Raw genomic sequence first — 19,640 nt, 5'->3', positions numbered from 1 at the left:
AAAGCAGACATGTCGGTGATTTTAGATAATTTTGTTGAAGCAACAAATGTAAATAGCATCTTTTCAGACTTCGCGAACACATCTTTCCCGACCGCTGTTTAGTCTCTTCAAACACTTGTTATCCCACCACTAACCAGATCCGTAAATCCTTGCTTTTGACCTCTTTTTACGGTAGACTTGGGCGAAGGCAAGTATTATTGAAAATTCTTCTAAGTCCTCGTTAAATAAGGTAAGATTTTCGAAAATTCTTTTAAGTCCTCGCTAAGCTCACTCATTTTCGACCATCTCCGCCATCTTCTTCTCGACGACATCAAGATGTTCGAGACCTTCCTGCTAGTTGACTCTCGCCTCCGTCTTGGCTCAACATGCAAATGTATGTCCTCAGTGGTCCATCGTTCACAGGGCTGACTTTGCATTTTCAGGCTGGTAAGCTCTACCAAGGGCGACGAGCTACTCTTTCCTTGGACGTCGTCGTTGTGGGATGTGGGCATCCCGGCGGCGGCGGCGAGGAATCATGGACTGCCATGGGCAGTGCGGGCAAAATGAGAGCTTAGTTTGCTGGTTGGGAACTTCGGTAAGCGTTTTTCACTTTCAATAACCGCGTGCCACATCCTTACTCTCGTGAATTGAAATAGCATTCAGCCCTCTTGGAACTTGGATACACAAGGACGGGAAACTGGTTCTTTTGGGAGATTCTTGTCACCCATGCTTGTAGGTCTCATTATCTCCGTTTAGTGCCATCTGACTCATTCCACTACTAAGCCATATCGTGCCCAAGGTTCCTTTTCTCTCGCCTTGCGCACCGCTCTCAGATTGTTCCCTTGCTTTACGCACACCACTCCATCCTCTATGATCGCGCTACCACCACACAGCTCTCGTCTCGTTTGAATCAACAGATATTTCATCTTCCCGATGGCCCTCAGGAGGAGGAACAGGACCAGCAAATGCGTGCCGCGATGGAAGACGCTCTACGTGTGGTGCGTGGTGAGAAGAGCACGTTGGCCTCGGCAGGTAATGTGAACCAGTTAGCAGAGAAATGGTGGCGGAACCAGGAGCGGGAAGGAGGTTTCTATTTTTCTGGGATGTGCGGCGGATCCATAGTACAATGTAATCATACTCTAAACAGAGGGGATTGCGCTATTTTCGACATTCTAAGCAGACTTGCTACAGTCACTAATCATACACTAACCCGACCGGGGAACAAGACTTCTGTAGCCTAAAAAGAGTCTGTACTACGTTCAAATCCGTACTCTGCTTAGGGTATGCAAACTCGTGCTTTGTGTACTTTCATGAGTCCGTTTTGATTATATTTCTGTACTACGCTTTGTGTCCGTATACAGGCCCTAACCCTACCCTTTCCGCATACGGTTTATGTTCTCGTTTCCGCAGTGAGTGTAAGTGAATTGGAGTTATAAAGAGTCAGACAGTCACCGGTCACCGCCAGTGACAAAACATGTTGCGACACAACTCAAGTTGATTATCATGTCAGCAACAGACATTTGCAGAAGAAACAACTGTCTTTCTTCCATTGGTCCACCTGGGGAAACTTTCGGAGACAACTGGAACACAGTCTGGCGGCGATTAATCGATCTTAAACATTAATCCCGACCGTGCGAGGACTAGTACCATTTCGAACGGCAGTACTAGTGTGTCCCGCATCGATCGCCAACTACATCTCGTTCCGTTGGATATAAACAGTTGGTCCTGTTGTTAGTACGTTGTTAGTACCCGCCATTTGGCTGATGTCATTTTAGTATGTAGATATGCCATGTCATCATGCCGTTGATCCGCGTCACGAGGCTTCCATCGCAACTAGTATACCTAGCTTTCCATTCAGTCTCTGGACAACGGTGCATTCAGTTAGTGCATTCAATCCCACTTGCGCTTTTACAGTACTGTGGGCTTGTGTCAAAGTTGTTCGCTGGCCAACGAAAACGACTTGACCCACGTTGAACCAGCTCCATGTATGGCATTTCGAATGACCTCGTCTCATCTACGGACAGTGGTGCCACGTATGAACATTGAACATGAATATAGAGTAGTGTATAAGATTCTGGCCGTCCTTTGGACAGACTAGAATCGTGGTACGTGACCCAAAAGTTATCGCGCACTTTTATGCTCGGGAGACATGGACCTACTATCTGCAAAGGCCTTTTTCGCTGATGATTGTAGAGAGCATGGTAGGTCAATGTTCTCGTCTGGACTCACTTTTCTCTTATTACTTGTCAGATCGAGGGTTAGTATGGGCTCAGAGCGAGAGCCACAGGAGGTGCGATTTAGTTCTTGTCTACTCGCGCCCGAGGCTGATCCACTGCCGCAAATCAGGCAGCGGAAAGCCATTGCGCCAGCTTTCAGTGATGCAGCTATTGAGAATTTCACATCAGCGTTTACGACTCGACATACAATGTCAGCATTCGCAATTTGAGACATGCGGCACTTTTGGGTTCGATACTCTACAGGCGAGGTTGCATGGGATACCGTTATGGAATCGAGCACGGATAGGAATGTTATTATTGAAGTTCAGAAATGGTGCGCAGCTTTTGTTCTAAAGCGATTCAGCATTCCTCATTAACCACCTTCAAGGATGAATCATATTGCGTAGGGGATGGAATTTGTGATCCAACCCTTATCAATCTAGACTTTGGGCTACTCCACGAGAAACACATCAGTGTGACCGAAGTGTTCATTAGATTCAAGTCCCTACTCAGCGGAAAAACTACTCAACAAACTCAACGTAGCCATGGAAAACATTCTGTAGTTGCGGAGTTCAAGGTGATAGCCACGATTGGCCTAGTAATGATTTGATTGAATGCTGCATAGTCGGCTTCGTCAGTTCTAGTGAGGAACGTTTGAGATGCGGGACGAGCCGGAGACTTGGGTTGAGGTTGCCAGCGGTATTTTACCTCATTCGCGGAGGATGGCACCAGAGTACCTCTACGCATCCGTCAGTATGAACGATTGGTTGCGCCACGCCAACTGGGAATTCGAATACTGTTATGTGTCCCTCCTTCATCCGCAACGGGTATTCTCGCTAATATATGGTACTGCCCGTTTCCGTTCCTACATTGCACGAACAGTCTTTGGTTCATCCTAACAATGGTCCAAACGATCGATCTCTGAATTTGTTCGTCTATTGAAGGGTATGACGGTACAGTCACCATCTACAGTACTCGGTATGAGACGTATCACCATCCCTTTGCTTCATAGTCTGCCAGCGCGTCCTTCGTCGTCTCTGCGATAGTACGGTACTTGAGTCCGAGGATCCGTGCAGCCTTCGCGGTGTCGTAGTAAAGAAGGTGCACAGTGGAGGGGTGTCCAGTACCAGCACCAGGGTTACCCTTCGGCAGACCACCTGTGGCGAGTTTCGGTGGCGGCGAGATTGTATTAGCAGCGTCAACTACGAGATATAATGTGAATAGTAGAACAGCGGCACAACGAAGTGCACCTACTGAAATCCTGCCATTTCCAGAGTCCTGGAGAAAGTTAGGTGCGTTATCATTGCTGGATGGACGAAGTTAACGTACCTGCACTAACGATCATTCGTTCGCCGCCTGCAGCTTCCTTCTGGAGCGAGAGGACATGCGCTTCGGCCAGATCGCGCACGTCGATCCAGGCTGTACCGTTGGAAGCAAGAAACTCGTTTGTTGCTCCGCTGGAGTTTGGATGGGCGACGTGGTTGTAGAACAACTTCGCGGAAGTGCCCAATGCCGACGGTGCTGTTACTTCGTGGATAGCGGGCTGTAATGGAAGGTGTAGTATTTAATAGGGAGAAACCAATGAGAAGCATCTTTCCGACATACCCCAAAGACCTATCATTGAGAAATGGATGGGTTCGTTAAAATTCCTGAGATTCAAAAGGAAAAACTCACAAAAGGTGGATTAAGGACGCTGAGATCCCAGCCAACATTTCCTTTATGTGTGTTCCAGAACTCCCAAGCCGCTGCAAGAATATGAGCATTGCTAGTTCGATGAGCATGTTTGATACCTTGAGGTGACCGTACCCTTCTCAGCGAGAGTCTTTGATGCACGATACTTCATCATATTAGGCGCTTCGCGACCTTTTTCCCTCACAATTTCCAAACATTGCTCGTTCCAGTCCAGTTCAGAAAAAGTAGATGGAGTCGGCGTGTCACGCAGAACTGCAGCTCCTGATGAAGTAACCACGATACGCTTAACAGATTGGCTGACGCGATGTCAATTGACAGCATACACCCTCAGACGACGAGGAAGCACCTACCCGTACTTGAGGGCACTCTTCAGAATCCCAACTGTGCCATTGACTGCGGGAATGATAAGTTCTAAGAACGAGTGATTAAAAATCAGGGCATTCATTAGTTTCAATGTACCGTTCGGGTCATCCGCGTTCATATGGAAAGGCGAGGCTGTATGCTCGATGGCATCAACACCTTTAACTGCCTCATCAAAGGCTCCTTCCTATTTCAAATGCATCAAAGTGAGATCCCGTGCGATCACTAAGTATATGCGCACCTTTGTGATATCTTCGACGACGACTACCTCGTGCTTATCACCATACGAGCTGAACAGTTGCCTGAGGGATGCCGCTTTTTCCTCAGATCGGACTGTCCCACGGACAGAGTACCCCTTCTCGAGAAGGGTGCGCACGACCCAAATCGCGATATAACCATTCGCGCCAGAGACGAGAACCTTGCTTGGAGGCTGCACAGTTGGCATGATGAAGCGTTTGTGGAAGGGAAAAGATAAGCCTTGCTTGATACGCTATGAACAACACGCAATATACTTATACCTGTACTGTCCTCGTATTATTAATATCTGGCGGAAATCGAGTTCCCGGATTTATTTTGCATGTGACGCGCTTGATCAGAAGTTCTGCGTTCACTGACAGTAGCTCCCGGCCGGCCGCGGCCCGCACTCTGAGTCACGCAATCGCAGTTCTCTCTCAGCAACCTCTTCAGAATAAACGGAAGCCTTGCCTCGTAGATGGCGTGGTCCAACGTTGTAGCTCAGATCTCACTGCAGAGAGGCTGGACTTCAACAAGATGGCACGACATTTTGCCTTCGCACGTGATGACGAACTCATCAAATTCGACCAAACATTGACGCCAAGACTCAGAACTTTAATGTTGTCAATCTGCTGGGCTAGTTAACTACCATTCAAACTTTGATGTGCAGGACCTTGGGCGCGCCGTTTCATCTTGCTGAGACGTCCTTGACACATTTTATCTGACGTGCAACAATTCAACATGGTGTCCACTGATCATCGCGACTGAACACGGCCGACACGAACGAGACAGTCAATCCAGGTTTCAATATTCAATATTGGGCACTATATACCCACCTAGAACAGGGCCGTGAATTAAAATCTCAGAGGTTGGACTTCAACTGAATCAACAAGATGGATCATGGCACCCGCACGGCGAACGGTCAAAAGTTCCACTAAACACCGGAGTACTAGTTATCGCCGAAATCGTCTTCGTCTTCGTCAAAGTTGCTGTCGTCCCCAATTTCAACCACGCTTTCCTCCCCTCCTGCGTGACTGTCCGAGAGGCACACTCTCAACCTATTCCCATCAATCGGGAAGTTCATAATCTCACTTTCGCCAACCCCCCATCCGACAAGAACATCAGTAGGAACCCCTGCTCGTGCAGCAGCAAACGATGCAGCATGCAGAAAGCGGTGGCTTCGTAGTATACTGCTTGGTGTCTCTTTGGAGACAGCGACCAAACGATGACCACAGACGTGGGGATAGCGGAGTACCATTGAGGCTGCTTCACGGCATAGCTTCGAAATTAACCCCAGGGTGAGGACGTCTTGAAGATCAAGATGAAGAGCGATCTCTCGCCAAAGCTCAGAAGGCAGCGCTGCACAATTAACATTGGGTGCATCATTGCCTTCCTGAGCGAGTTCGTTCTCCTTGTCCGTCGTTGAACCGGGCCGACGACAGATCTCCATAGCACGCACAAAGAGTGCAGGGTCGACGCGATGGGCAAGGCGAGCAAGAGCAGTGATGCCCGGCGTAGAAGGAGATTCTGCGAAATTTGATGGCAAAAACTGGAGGGTCTGCGTGTGACTGAACGTCGTCGTGTTTGCATCTTTCACAACCTTGACGATTGCACAATGGTAAATGGAGAATGCGACCCCAAAGTAATCACCTGGAACATCCTTCTGCTCCGAGATTGCGGTGATAAGGCGTGAGATGGAGGCCTGCAGGCATCTCTCGTCATCTAGATGGGTTGCGATGCAAACAACGGTGTCTTCGCGAACCCATGTAAACTCCTCCCTACTCAAGGAGGGGTGGCGAATGGACGGCCCGTCAAACAATTGAGGAACAAAGGCAAAGCTGGCCATGGAGCATGCGCCCGACCATTCTCTGTCCTTTAGTTGATTGTGATGAGGCATGAGCTCGAAGTCGTAAATTAACTGGCAAATGAATGTGCGATCACGAGGATCGACTTGAACCATGCAATGCCCAATCGTTACCTCTAATAATGAAACCCGAACCTGCTCATCTGGGGACAGAACCTCGCTGATGGCGAGCAGGTCGCTCAAAGCCATGTCAGTGCCTGTGCATGCCTGATACCTCGCGAGGTCGGAATGATCTACAACTGGCGGCGCTGGCAGGTTGTACTTGTGCTTAGGAAGACACCCTGGTGTGCAAGCTATGCGGCCATAATTGTCGTAATGTCCTTCGGGGATGTATTTGAGGAAAGTCTTCGGGGTCGGAAGGCATTCCAAGTTGAAGAATGGTATGCCGTTAATGTGAAAAATGTTGCGATCAAGGTCGATCTCATAAATCCACCTGATCAAGCTGCCATATTCAAGTTGTGGCCGTCTGCTTGAAATAGTGAATTTTTCAGATTGCCGAGTGTTTTTCCTCTTGTCCAACATCCGTGTCAACTCCTCCCGCTTACTTGTGATGGCACGGGGAGACCGCATAGACCCAACCATGTCTACGCCAAGGACGTCCGGATAAGAATCGCAATGTCTGTAGTAGGCAAAGTACATGTTTCGATAGCGGTAGACGTAGTACCCGCGAGTGCCCATGCCTACAGCTGGACAAAGGTCAAGTGATATGTTATCTATATGTTAGGAATGGACTTACGAAGCCCCCGTGTAACAGTAGATGGAAAGCTTGAGTGATGGGTTGAGAAGTTCGTTGGTACAATAAACGATAAACGATTTTTTAACAAGTTGTCAACAGTCTAATTACTTAATATGCTAACCACAATTGAACTGCATTGGTAATTTTGTTATTTTCATTGACTCGAACCGCGCGCGCGCATGATACGCAAAATCTTTTTAACAGCCTTGGTTAGGAACGTGAACCATTAATTTGGGCCCTTGCTTCAGGAGGTTACTGCTCGATGAGACTTCGACCTTCTCGCACGTCCTTGTAGATGTGGTCTGGTCCAACTCCTGCATGAACTCCGAGAGCCACTTGGGAAGCACAGTCTCTCGACGAAATTTAACTCCGCTTTCCGTGCAGCCTGATCGTAACTCGCGAGTCCAACGAGTTGTAACTCGATTTAGTTCGGAATGTTCGAGTTGAAACGAATTGGGTCATTTTCGAGGCGAGCCGAGTTTAGCTCGAGTTGAACTCACCTCGACAACAACACTAATCGCATTGGCCAACTTATAGGTAATCAAGCGAATCAATTTTGATTGGCTGCGGTACTCGCATCATCACCTCGGGCAGAACATCCTTAGGATTGCCAGAACAAAGCCCGAGTCGGTTCACGGTCACCAACTGGGGCAGATTGCAAGGCGCTTTCAGTAGTTAGTGACGACAAACTAGAGACAGGTCTACACTGGTATGTATTTCGTTACATCTGCAGCATTTCTAAAATGGTACATGATCAAATGCATTGTCAGTATATGCAACCTAGGAACTATATTTACTATTGGATGTCATCGTGTTAGGAAATGAGTAACAATTGATCAAGTATCAATGAAAGAAACCATCACCTGGTACATTCGCTTCTAGTAGGATGTTGAGGGAAGGTATAAGGGTACTATATTCCGCTCGCTCCACATCTGTTACCACATTCCCACGGGAAAACACCAGGCTCTCCAGGGGACACTTTGACCGTGCCAAAAATGCCTTCAACACCGCATGAGGGCATCGTTCACCGTAAACGTAATGAACTTCAAGTATCCGCAAACTGGGGAGCGACAGGGCATTGAACAGGTCAGAAAAAGGTTGTATGATATGACAGTAGTGCTCGATGCGAAAGGTTTGAATTTTGGTGTGCATGAATGGCTCTAAGGTTTCCCCATTTTCAGTAAATAAACTGATCTTTAACGATGAGAGGTTGGGACACAGCTGGAGCAAGTGAAGGACTGCACTCGGGCGCCGTAGTGTGCTGATATCGAGATTTGTCAGGTGTGCCCCCACGGGACCGAGAGAAGATAAGGGCACTTGGTGGAGCTCCTCATCAACGACCTTGAGACTGCGCAAAGTGGACGGTAGTCGCCAGAAAGATTGTTCAATGGCTGGAATGCAACCATTCGAGTCATCCTCGTCCGGGACCATTTGTATGGCGAACTCCTGAAGTGCTGGGAGGTCGTCCAATAAAAGTAGGTCTGCGTCACCGTAAAATTTGATAAAGAGAGATGTGATTTGACTGATGTAGGGATGAATAAGACTTTGTATTTTGGCGGCATCATCTTTTTGGCAGAAGACAGCTAACGAGACCGGACGTCCTTGTGACCGCTTGAGCCATGAATCATAGATGGGGCCCTCCCGCTCCCACCGGTTTCGCCAGGACACTTCCATATACAACCTGCACCATAAACTGGGTATGCAGATAACAACCTCCCTCCATCGTCGACACACTCTAGTCAACAGCAGGAGAGCGCGTGGCTTCGATAATGGGGTAGATTTTGGGAGACATTGGTGGAAAATCTGCGACAGGATTTCAGTTGGCAAGCGCCAGAGACCCGATAGGAGTCCCTTGTGTAGATTCATCGACTCCGTAATCCTGTCCTTCTTTACGACCAGTTGCTGCTCAAGATTTTTGATACTATCCATCATGGTTTTCAGGCCTGAGATCTCCCGCAAAACTATATCCAGCTGCTGCTGGCGTTCAGTGATGATGGCGCAGACACTCTGGTCTGTGTGTGTGGCAGACTGATCGGTATTCGGGAATCTGGAACATGGGGTTTCAAGGTCTGGAATCTGGGCATCTTCAATAAAATGATGTTTAATATGTCGTAAAAGACATACGGTCACTTCAGAACTTGCGAGCTGGAACGAATGAATATTATTGTATGAAGACGCGAGTACCTATATATACTAGAAGTGGACACTTACCATGGTTTGCAGCGCACCCATCATGTCCAAGAGGGGAGAAGAATTTGCCTTTGAGTTGGCTGTCATCCTGTCGATTGCCTGCATGTTGGTTAAGGTTAAGGCGAAGAGCGCGTTAGTCCCGTAAAGTGACCCTGATAGAATGGAGACAGGATGAAGACAGTCAACGGTGCTTTTGAATTATGGAGAAGACAATTTGAATGAAGCCGAACATATATGTTTGTGGATGTTCCGTTTTGCCGCTTCGGATATTTACTGTTGTATGTATATATGGGTTACGGACAAATTGTAGCTGGCAGTCCCTAGTACCTACTAAGCATGCAGTGGGCATTGCGCAGCTACTGAACAAGTTGTGAGTGACATCAACCCACAGGCGCGAATCCAATTATACGATCGACAATATTGTGGGACGTATTGTGGGCTCTTGAATTCATGTGTAGTGTCCAATTCCCTGCGACTCCAAAACCGACGATTTTGCATGGCAAGCCCAGGCCAGCAAACTTCCACCGCACATGGCTCCTACGTGCATCACTAGACGCTATTCTACACCTGCAGTCCCTGCGCAGTGGCTTGGTCTGGGCGTATCAGGCAGAGAGCATGGGAATAAGATAGAGGTGTTGATTGGACCGTGCGTACCTCTTGCTTGACGCATACCCCCGCACGACCGAATGCCGGTAGCTGCGCTCTTCTGAAAGTGCGTAACCTCTCCAGTCGCACAAATATCCGGATAATTGCTTCAACGAACTATGCGAGGGTTTGAGGATAACTATAGTCCAACTTTCCTTTCTCGTAAGAAACTCGACGCCCCACCTTAATGCTCGTTTCGGTCTCTCCTCTACCATCGAGGGCAATACTACCTTGATTCATCGCCGAGATCGGGCGTTTCCCAGGTCAGTATAATCCCGCTTTCAATGTATTCAACACTCAACAACGCTGACCCACACCAACACAGAGTGGGCCTACAAAAACAGATCGTGTCGCTTTACCGGGTGCAAGGGTTGCTCTTGGTCTGCACCGCTCCGACGTCGTCTGCGATACTCGGCGTGTTAAATCCTATCACAACAATCATCCTTATACATGTAAGTACTCAAGTCTCGTCCTCGTTGACGTTATACCTCACAGAATGTGTCTAGCTTGAGTCACCGGTCAAGATTGAAATGACCTCATTCTACATCGCCACGAGGTTGATGTTGAATTCGGATGTCTCACAATTGCCATCGACCAAGGTTGCATATATAAGGTTGTCGTTTGACACAATCTTCCCTTCTCTAATTTCCACTTGCTCCACTCGTTTTGACCTCGACCTTCGTGCACCTTCTGTGGTGTTTGAATGTCGATGGGACGAAGACAAACCACGAACTTGGCGCGATACAACATATCTGGATTCGAATGAGAGGGCCGCCTCTCTCTCTTTTCTCTGATGCTACTTCTTCCAATCGACTGGATTCTCGTTTACAACCGATGTCATTTTCCATGTCGATTTTGTTGTCGATCTCCGCTTCTTGAGACCCTATTTTGGCGATCTCGTTTACCTGGCGTTTCATTGTATTTCATCCACCTTCAAAGGCGCTTGGGGTCCCTTCGATTTCCGACCGTTCTCTTCTCAAGTATCGCTTTGGCTTTGGATAGTACTCATTTGGCCGACCGTCTACTATCAACTAAACTCGACGCACCTTCCCCGTATGCGACGATATCTCTGATCCACCCCTTGGCAAGATGCTGTTGCGGCTGGATCAGCCCCATCTCATGACATACCTATTTACCATATGTCTGCCTGCTTTTCTGGATATCACCCGATCGAACATCGCACTTTTGTGGATATCTCTATCCCCGAGGCACAATTTTCAATGGATACAGAATGCGGATTTCTCATAACTGCGATTTCTGTTTGGGGCACTCATCGAAGACCATTGCGTATAAGAGGCCGTCGTTTTGCTCAATTGTCTCGTCTTTTACTCGTTTTGATCTCCGACTTCCCACCGTGGCACTTCCTTTGTGGTAATCGATGGAACGACTCTTTGGTACGAGGAAATCAATCTTCAGGATGCGACTTTGATGGACTACCTGAACTGGCTCTCATGGGCTTGGGAATGTTTCACTCTCCGTGGCTGTCCTTTGTCCCTCGTTCGTTCCGTGGCACCTTGGATCTTCCTGCCTACGCATAGACCTAGTCTGTGCCGATCTCCTAGTCGATCTCCACTTCTCGAGACCCTATTCTGATGATCTCGTTCACCCGGGGTTTCTCAGGAATCCAACCTGCGTCTACATCTACCACTGAATCTCTTCACTAACTCTAAAGTTGCCGGTCCTACTACGGTCGATCTGAATCCTTGGCACGCAAATATGGTTGTTTCCTTCGCTAGCTGCGACCCCCGATTTCAATTTCATTTCAGACTAAAATACTGTCTTTCCAGCTTGATCATGTTTCGCCATCGATACGCGAGGTCATTGGCTTCGAAGGCACGAGCACGACCGATTTTCGTCAAATCAAAATTTCCTTTCTTGTAAGAAACAAAACACCTGTAAATAGCTCGAAAAGGAACTCAACGCCCTACTGGCTTCTCGAAGACTGCAACCAAACACCGGGTAATTTCTAGAAGTCGCTTGTATCGTCATGGTCGTCATATACGAACATGCACATATAACTGTTGGTCAGAGTTGCTCAGACTCCAGCAATAACTGCCAAAGCACCTTCTCTCGACTCATCTATCACTTCCTCGGTCAATCATGTCTCTAGTGCGCACGTTCTATGATTCCTTCACCGAGTTTGACAAACTATTTGACGATGCTTTCAATGCTCGTTTTCGCCCCTCTCCTGCAATCGAGGGCAATACTACCTTGACTCAACGCCGTGATCGGGCGTTTCCCAGGTAAGTACAATATTGCATTCAACACTTAATAGCGCTGACCCGCACTAACATAGAATGGACCTACACGAGAACACCGAGACCAAGACAGTGACCGCGTCATTCGAACTTCCTGGTATCAAACAACAGGATGTCAACATCGAGATCCATGGAAACCGGCTGACCGTATCCGGTGAATCGAAGCGCTCGGAGAACTATGAAAAGGGCGGCTACGCAGTGCAGGAGCGCTCGTATGGCAAGTTCTCCAGGACCCTTCAGATTCCTCAGGGAATCCAGGTGAGTACAATATCGATATTTGTTTGAATTCTGTGTGGCAATGTGGTACTTATGATTACCGGAACGTCCAGGCTGAGGATATACACGCGAAGATGGAGAATGGAGTGCTCACTGTGTGCTTTCCGAAGGTTGGGCCGGACCAGCAACCCCAGCGAGTTGCGATCGCGTGAAGATGGAGTGGTGTTTGACTGGCTGATCCAACCCATGATCGTCTCAAGTCTGTATGATTAGCACATTGCATAAGGTGGAACAAGGATTCTGAAGCAATAACAATAATGAATACGCCACCCGATCTTTTTTCGAATCAAGTAGTTAGATTCTTCTTATGAGTTGGAGATCTAAATGGGCGATGAGTACTAAATAGATGTATGATGGAGTATACCTCGGTTGCCACGCTGGCGTGGTGTCCTCGCAGGCTGGTGACCTCCAGCTAACCTCGCTCTTGTAGTACTGTCTTCTGTCAGTGTGTCCCTCATGCACCAGCAGCTGACAATTGAATGAGTAGTATGGGACGCACCGACTGTAGGAATGTACCAAAGGTCGGCGTTCTGTAATTCATCAATCGTTTGGTGTAGTCGAAGACGTCTGCGGACTCGCACAGTGTTTCATCTAGGAACATCATAGGGCTGCACACGTTAAAATTTCCATAGGGAGGGCATCGTTGATTATGAATAGGGACAAGAAGAGATCTGATGGATATGATAATAAAATTTGCTTCAAGCCAACGTAGATATCGCAACAAACAAGAGCAAGGACAAAACTGAAATACCCGAGGACATCCAAGAAAGCCGCTAGCAGCAGAAACACGATTTGCCACCTCCATGTCCCCCAGTGTCTGCCTGTATTACTACTGGTTGTCGTTGCTGTTGTGTATTGGGCTGTTGCGTGTTGCGTTGTTGCGTATTGGAGTCCTGTGAACCATCATCTAAGTATTCAGCACGTATAATGTCTGGATCGTCATCAGCAGGAGCACCCGCTGCAGCATTTCGCTGTAGATATATACATGAGACACCCAAGACAGTGATGAAGATAGATCGAGCGCACCTTTCGACCCTGTGCAAAAGGAACATCTACGACGGGTGGTGCTGCATGATCGGGTCGCCAGGTAAATAGGTGTCGTACGTGGGCTGTGAAGGTGGTGGGAGCAGCGGCAGGTGGTAGGGCAGTGGGCGGTGCAGGTGGAGGTGGAGGTGGAGGAAATGGACGAGAACTCCTTGTCATAGCGAGCCTGAGTTTCTTGAAGCGCCCTAGGCGCTGCTGAGGTCGTGATCTGGAAATTTGAGAATGCTGTAACGAATGATGTGAGAGAGAGAAATAAAGGATACGCTGATGCACCCACACCATGCGTTCTCCGGAAGAAATCAGGTTCTGCATCATAGCCATCTTGATCTTGCCCCGGAATCTCCGCCTGCATAACATAGGTTAGTAGCGAAAATATTGAGGAAGGAAGTACATGCGCCAAGAATACGGTCGTCATGAGCAGCGAGCGCACATTGTTCCTTGAAGTCTGAGTGAATCGCGGGTGAGTATGGTGGTTTCGAGTGACATCACTAAAAACTTGCCGTTGGACCAATCGAGGCAGCTGGCCTTCTCAGTATCGTCGATGGCGTCCATCATGTGTTGGTGGGATGCGAGGGCTTCCTCGACTTTACCTGCCGAAAGGAAAGCCTGACAGCGTTTCTGGTGTGTAGTGAGCCAGAAGGACTCAAGATCCCAGCCGAAGAGCTGGGCAAAACACTCAGTTATGAAACAAATTCGGATGCATCATGTCAACGTACCACGATCAAGTCCTCGTAAGGTTCATGAATGATTTTTGATGGAAAAGCGCTGGAGTTCACAGCGGCGGTGAAGTGGTCAACAGCTTCATCATAACGCGCGCCATCGAAGGCCTTGGTTCCGAGTTGAACACGTAGATATGCCTAATGTGCGAGTCGCAAAGATCAGTATCAATAACCGAGTGTAGCCGCATGACACTGACTTCCACGACACAACACGCGAGGGTATCAGCATTCGGACAAGCGGTGGCTAGCTCTTTGATGAGCAGCATTGCCTCGTCATGTTGATCTACATTGAAAAGGGTAATGGCCTAGAATACGAAATGGAGCAGAGAGCATGTGAGACGAACTTGACCAACCTTAATCAAGAGAAGAAAATGGATGGTTTGTGAATCTTGGTTCGTGAACATAGATGCGACGTCAAATGCTACCCTCGCGTCCCGGACATTGCCTTTTCCGCAGAGGGCGATGGCCTTGGAGATGTAGCCTATCAATGAGGGCTCAATCCTGATGGACTATGGCACAGATTTGAAAGTTAGCCTGAGGGCCATGATTGGTCTGTATGACTCACCTCGATTGCATCCTCAAGGGCACGGTCCCAGTCTCGTTGTCGTGCCATGACAAATGAGCGATTGACATAGAAGGTATAATTATTCGGGTGGGCGTCAATCTCTTGCGTGAGTAGCTGTTCAGCAGTAGACAAGTCTCCGGTGATGCATGAACTATGGGCTGCCGTGATAGTGGCGAAGATCTGCATGAAACATGCTCGAATTGCGTGACACAAGTCAAGGATGGAAACTCGCCTTTGAATGAACACCCTTACGTGCTTCCCACTCCGAGATCTGCTTATCTTGACCTCCGCTGAGGATGTGCTTGCCATCTGCGGAGAACGTAATACATCTCTGGATAGATGAATGCTTGAAGATCGCAATGGTGTGTCGATCTGAGAGCCGCCAGAGACGGACATCGTTGTCTGCAGATGAGGAAGCAACAAGCGTGCCAGCAGGATTGACGGCGATGGCGTGGATCCTCTCAGTATGGCCCTTCCAGCGATCACCGACCTTCTCCCAGGTTGATGTATCCCACTCTTGTATGGCATCATTAATGCCTAAAATAAGGCGTGTGCCATCAGGCGTCCACGCGAGTGGGCCGCAGTTATATGCCTTGAAGGTTGCGACACGTTTCCTCGTGCTTGCATTATAAATGTCGATATCTGGATATCTTGAGATGACAAGAAGTTCACCAGACGGCGAATATTGAATCCGATGGGTCTCAGTCACTATGATCGGATCTCCTTGAATCCGCCATGTTTTGGTGCACCTCAGCTTGACCATGTTGTTCTCTGAACCAGTGGCCAACACTGTACCATCCGCGGAAAAGTCCAGCGAGGTGACTTGTGTGGAGTGGGCTTTGATGGGTTGGGTGAGAGTTTTTCCTGTTTCTCCGTTCCAAGCGATGACCTCTCCATTTCCATCACCGCTTGCTATTATTTGCCCATCTCGTGATATCGCCAATGTCCACACCCGACTGCGATGCCCCTCCATATTCTTCAACACAACACCTGTCTTCAAGTCCCAAAGACAAAGTGTCCCATCCTTCGAGCCCGTAACCATTCTTCGTCTATCAGGGGAAACTGCGACTGCAGTTATGCCCTCATCATGACCTTTAAAAGTTCGAAGGGGTGTGGTGCTTGGAATGAGCTTTGTCATTTTACTAGATGTTGGTAGCGTTGAGCACGGTCGAGGCGGACTTTGGAGCGTTTGTGAGCGTCTGTGTCTCAGCTGCAGAGGGTGCGTGTATTGTGCGTTTTTACCTTACTTCACTACATTAATCTGCCTCGTTTCCATAGACGCCCAAGACACGAGGTTGTTCGCTTCCACAAATACTCCCTAATGTCACATTTGCTTTCCTCGACAGTAGACCCTCCCGCCGCCTCAGCGCTGAACACATTCGTCTGACTCTTGTCTCAACGTCTTCCAGCATGAGTCCCTCGCATCATAGTGCAATTGCTGCTTCCTGGCGCACGTATCTGGTCGACAACCATCTATCCTGGATGACCGCATCAATATTGTTTTTTCTGTTGTTAAGCAGTGGCTCCAACACATCACCGTGTAACTTGCCCGAACACTTGCATACACCTTACTGCAATATAACCTCTTCATTTCGTCGACTCCCAAGATGTGCGTGTGCACCAGATGCAGCTGACTTTCTTTACCCTCACGCCTCAAACCAGCCACTCATTGTGTGGCGGAGTTTCCACCTTCTGAGGCCCGTTCTATCCAACACTTATGTGATAATTTTTGTCAACGACAGGCGCAGGGCCAGCCAGCGGGTCTGGTAGCAGCATTGTCGGGCGTTGGGTTGAAATAACAATGAACTGTAGGTCGATAAGGGGCAGGACGGAGCGACGAGCTCTGGCAGGTGAAAAATTGCAACATTCCAGGAGGTGGGAGGCTTTTGTGTAGGACGTCATGTAAAAAGTCGGTGCGCTGTTCTATCCCAGTGTGTGCGGGCTGGTTCCCACGACCCTTCTACGACTTACACATACCTCGATAATTCTTGCTGTCAACCTCCGGAGGATGCACCCTGATCTACAGTTCGTATCCAAGTATGATGTTCGTGAAAATGCAGGTGGGTCATTGTTCAAACCACTAACTCAATCGCGCCCTCTTCGGACGAGCCCTAGCTTATCCTCTTCCAGATCTTCAACCTTCAACACCATAAATTATTCATTAGGCACCAATTCTCTGCATTCAATTTCACCAATGCTCTTCAAGTTACCTCCTCTGTGAATTTGCCAACCAGGGTCCAGCTTGGCATCTCCGCCATCCGCGCTTAAGCCTTCGTCGCTTGAAGGCGAGATGAGTGTCACCGAAATTTTTGACACCGATCCCGTTATAAGACGGCGTCACGCCCTCCCCTCCAAGTCGGTCCCAGGGAGTAGGGGAAAATAGCATCATTACCGGACTATGACCATGGCTGTAGCACAGGTCAGTACGGAGGGTGTTCATCAGCTTCCCCGCTTATACTTTGACAAATATGTTCTATTTCCTCTCCAGCCCTCCGCCCTCCATGCAGCTATGCCCGGGGTATCTAACGCACGGTTCAAAGACATAGTGATGCACCAGGGTGACTCGTGTCCGGTCACGTTAACGTATATTCCTCCGCACATACGGTGAAAGAAAGGGTGCCTGCAATCTGTTAAAGGTCTGCCTTTCTAGCCAGGAAGTCTTTCGTCAGGGGAAAAGGCGTCTTTCAACACTGTCGCGCGCTTTATGCGGCAACTGAGGAGAATGAGCCCTAATGTCTTCAACTTTGTTGAGTAGTGAACAGAATGGCGACACAGGTAGAGAATGCTAGAAACTCAGGACCTGTGAAAAGGCCAAGGAGTGCAGCATATAGCTTGCGTGGAAAGGTAGCAATGGTAGTGGTGCTGAGATCGACGAGTCGATTTGGTCCATGTTTCGGTTGACATCATTGCGACATAGACAACTGGGTTTGAGAGCACTGTGAATGTGAGCATGTATTTCCACCATCTCCTGCGTTACTTATCTTTTTTCAAAGGGATTCCATGCTGTGGTTGGAGCATTGTATGCAGCTACATTGATGTTCTATTGTTCACGCTCTACGCCACATTGTCTTGTCCTTCCATAGGTACTTAGGCCTTTACGCTCCTACCTTCCACATATCGCCACCACGCTTGTACCTTCTCGTCTCCTATATAAGCTGCCGTGTTTTTCCGTGCACCGTCGTCAGATTCACCCCTCAGGCCAGCAGTTCTCATTCGCAAAATAACCAACATCTCTATCTCTCACCTTTTACATCTCAACACATGGAGCATAAGTGTGCATTCAACCTTTGCACTGCCATGGTGCCGAGCATCCAGGAGGTATGCTCTTCTAGTTCTGCAGTTGCGTCAATTCACATATCTTTGTCTTTAGGGTCAAAACGCACCGATGCTCCATGGCGAGCCCATTTGTGATCACTGTGACTCACTCTTGAAGGTTATTTCTTTCTCAGTTTGTCTTTGGATGTCGTGCTGATTTAGGCTTTCTCCTGTAGCTTCCGATACCCAAGTCGAAGAACCCAATACCAGTCGAACCAGTGAATGTTGACAATTTCCCCATGCTCTGTCGATATTGGGCTGATTTATGTCTTCCCCAGCAGACGCCGGAGCAAGATACACGCTGCAACGAAATAGCTTACCGCGGGGATCATTTTGAGGTTAGTTCTATCTAAGCCCTCAACCACTCTCTGCTCAATATGATTGTCCAGTACCCTGCCCATCTCCCGTTACCATGGGAGGGCCAAATAACAACCCGTTCCCTGATCCCCTGGAAGGCTGGTGAAACCAAGTGGAAGTGGAAGTATGGTCATCGCTCTGTAGAACCTGAGGCGGAAACAAAGGGTCGCAGCCCGCGTACCACACTTATACGTCTCAAGGAAACAAAGGATCGCAGCCTGCGTACCCCACTTATACGTCTCAAGGAAACAAAGGATCGCGGCCTGCGTACCACACTTATACGTCTCAAGAACTCATTCAATTTGTGAGGACTACTAGACGTGTATGAAGGCTGAGCGTCACCGTTCATACCGATGTTTTTTCTTTGTTTTTCATAATTTACGACCGCATTTTTATGTGTACTTATGATTACCTCCTGTCATGTCTAATCAAATGCATCATGCGACTCCGAGCTTTCACCATGATGCTCTCCACTGGACCCTCTGGCTCATCTGCAATCCTGTGCCGGACGCCTGAGAAGGTATACAAGTCGGAAGAGAGCATTCAACCGGACAGTGAGCTATCTTACATCAGTTCTAACTTCTGTTGCCACGCCCTACTGATAGTTCCTGTGGATCTTGGATATTACGGAGAGCAGATACAGAACAGCAGTCGATATGCGCGCCGTCGAACCTCGAACTGTTCGCGATCACTGCGGGCAGCGATGGTATATTTTCATCATGTGTCCTGTTGCACATAGCTGACAGACTCAGTATACACTCGTAATATTCCGACACGCTCCTTAGTACGCGTATACTGTAGAGATACGACACTAGCTTCGTCACGTGCAGCTAGTGACAAAGTCACACTTAGTGTCACAGCTTCGAATTACCCTGTGACCTGTGACCACATAAAAAATAGCTTCGCAAATTGTGATTGCTGCACCTTGTACCACAATTGTACCAATGTACTTGTCAAGGCTTCTTGTGTGATTCATATCTTATTGTAAAGTTGAGAAGTAATAGGTAGAATCTAGCTAGGCATTGTTGTTTTTTATATGTTTTTTTGTATGTTTTTCATATGTTTTTCTGTATGTTTTTACCACGTGTCACAAATTAGCTTCGGCCCCCAAAAAATTGGTGTGACAGTCACACCAAATAGGTTCGATTCCACCTGGGCTTCCCATTAAGTAAGCCTTACTATAGTGGTTT

The 19,640-nt window shown here is 48.2% G+C and overlaps 7 protein-coding genes across 7 annotated transcripts; 4 read left to right on the top strand and 3 right to left on the bottom strand.

Annotated features, from left to right (window-relative positions):
* Nucleotides 1-2,063: 2,063 nt before the first annotated feature.
* DEU56DRAFT_736650 (uncharacterized protein) lies at nucleotides 2,064-2,425 on the top strand (the record flags this gene model as incomplete). Its single annotated transcript, XM_041348525.1, has 3 exons — nucleotides 2,064-2,184; nucleotides 2,230-2,269; nucleotides 2,326-2,425. Coding segments are annotated over 3 exons (261 nt in total), but the record flags the coding sequence as incomplete, so codon positions are not given.
* A 760-nt stretch (nucleotides 2,426-3,185) lies between these two features.
* DEU56DRAFT_736589 (uncharacterized protein) lies at nucleotides 3,186-4,692 on the bottom strand (the record flags this gene model as incomplete). Its single annotated transcript, XM_041348523.1, has 9 exons — nucleotides 3,186-3,397; nucleotides 3,450-3,473; nucleotides 3,525-3,738; nucleotides 3,801-3,809; nucleotides 3,870-3,940; nucleotides 4,002-4,183; nucleotides 4,238-4,298; nucleotides 4,347-4,434; nucleotides 4,489-4,692. The coding sequence occupies 9 exons, from the start codon at nucleotides 4,690-4,692 to the stop codon at nucleotides 3,186-3,188; spliced, it is 1,065 nt and encodes a 354-aa protein (XP_041208539.1).
* A 330-nt stretch (nucleotides 4,693-5,022) lies between these two features.
* DEU56DRAFT_342827 (uncharacterized protein) lies at nucleotides 5,023-7,139 on the bottom strand. Its single transcript, XM_041345762.1, has 3 exons — nucleotides 7,082-7,139; nucleotides 5,318-7,025; nucleotides 5,023-5,245 (listed from the first exon to the last, which is right to left on the bottom strand). Exon 2 carries the CDS (start codon nucleotides 7,021-7,023, stop codon nucleotides 5,431-5,433), a length of 1,593 nt encoding a protein of 530 aa, XP_041208538.1. The 5' UTR covers nucleotides 7,024-7,025; nucleotides 7,082-7,139; the 3' UTR covers nucleotides 5,023-5,245; nucleotides 5,318-5,430.
* A 785-nt stretch (nucleotides 7,140-7,924) lies between these two features.
* Nucleotides 7,925-9,376, bottom strand: DEU56DRAFT_945527 (uncharacterized protein; the record flags this gene model as incomplete). Its single annotated transcript, XM_041359007.1, has 3 exons — nucleotides 7,925-9,157; nucleotides 9,206-9,226; nucleotides 9,293-9,376. 3 exons carry the CDS (start codon nucleotides 9,374-9,376, stop codon nucleotides 7,925-7,927), a joined length of 1,338 nt encoding a protein of 445 aa, XP_041208537.1.
* A 425-nt stretch (nucleotides 9,377-9,801) lies between these two features.
* DEU56DRAFT_755949 (uncharacterized protein) lies at nucleotides 9,802-10,710 on the top strand (the record flags this gene model as incomplete). Its single annotated transcript, XM_041349969.1, has 4 exons — nucleotides 9,802-9,917; nucleotides 10,084-10,179; nucleotides 10,242-10,368; nucleotides 10,423-10,710. 4 exons carry the CDS (start codon nucleotides 9,802-9,804, stop codon nucleotides 10,708-10,710), a joined length of 627 nt encoding a protein of 208 aa, XP_041208536.1.
* Nucleotides 10,711-12,016: 1,306 nt separating this feature from the next.
* On the top strand, nucleotides 12,017-12,602 carry DEU56DRAFT_755948 (HSP20-like chaperone; the record flags this gene model as incomplete). The annotated part of the gene is made up of 3 exons (XM_041349968.1): nucleotides 12,017-12,159; nucleotides 12,213-12,432; nucleotides 12,504-12,602. The coding sequence occupies 3 exons, from the start codon at nucleotides 12,017-12,019 to the stop codon at nucleotides 12,600-12,602; spliced, it is 462 nt and encodes a 153-aa protein (XP_041208535.1).
* A 5,289-nt stretch (nucleotides 12,603-17,891) lies between these two features.
* Nucleotides 17,892-18,908, top strand: DEU56DRAFT_342515 (uncharacterized protein). Its single transcript, XM_041345761.1, has 5 exons — nucleotides 17,892-18,096; nucleotides 18,149-18,211; nucleotides 18,270-18,311; nucleotides 18,372-18,431; nucleotides 18,483-18,908. Exons 1-5 carry the CDS (start codon nucleotides 18,040-18,042, stop codon nucleotides 18,756-18,758), a joined length of 498 nt encoding a protein of 165 aa, XP_041208534.1. The 5' UTR covers nucleotides 17,892-18,039; the 3' UTR covers nucleotides 18,759-18,908.
* The last annotated feature ends 732 nt before the right edge of the window (nucleotides 18,909-19,640 follow it).

This window comes from Suillus clintonianus (assembly GCF_016758775.1).
Source record: "Suillus clintonianus strain FC179 chromosome Unknown DEU56scaffold_34, whole genome shotgun sequence".
In the NCBI taxonomy this organism is placed as follows: domain Eukaryota; kingdom Fungi; phylum Basidiomycota; class Agaricomycetes; order Boletales; family Suillaceae; genus Suillus; species Suillus clintonianus.
This window is presented reverse-complemented; position numbering and strand designations above follow the sequence as displayed.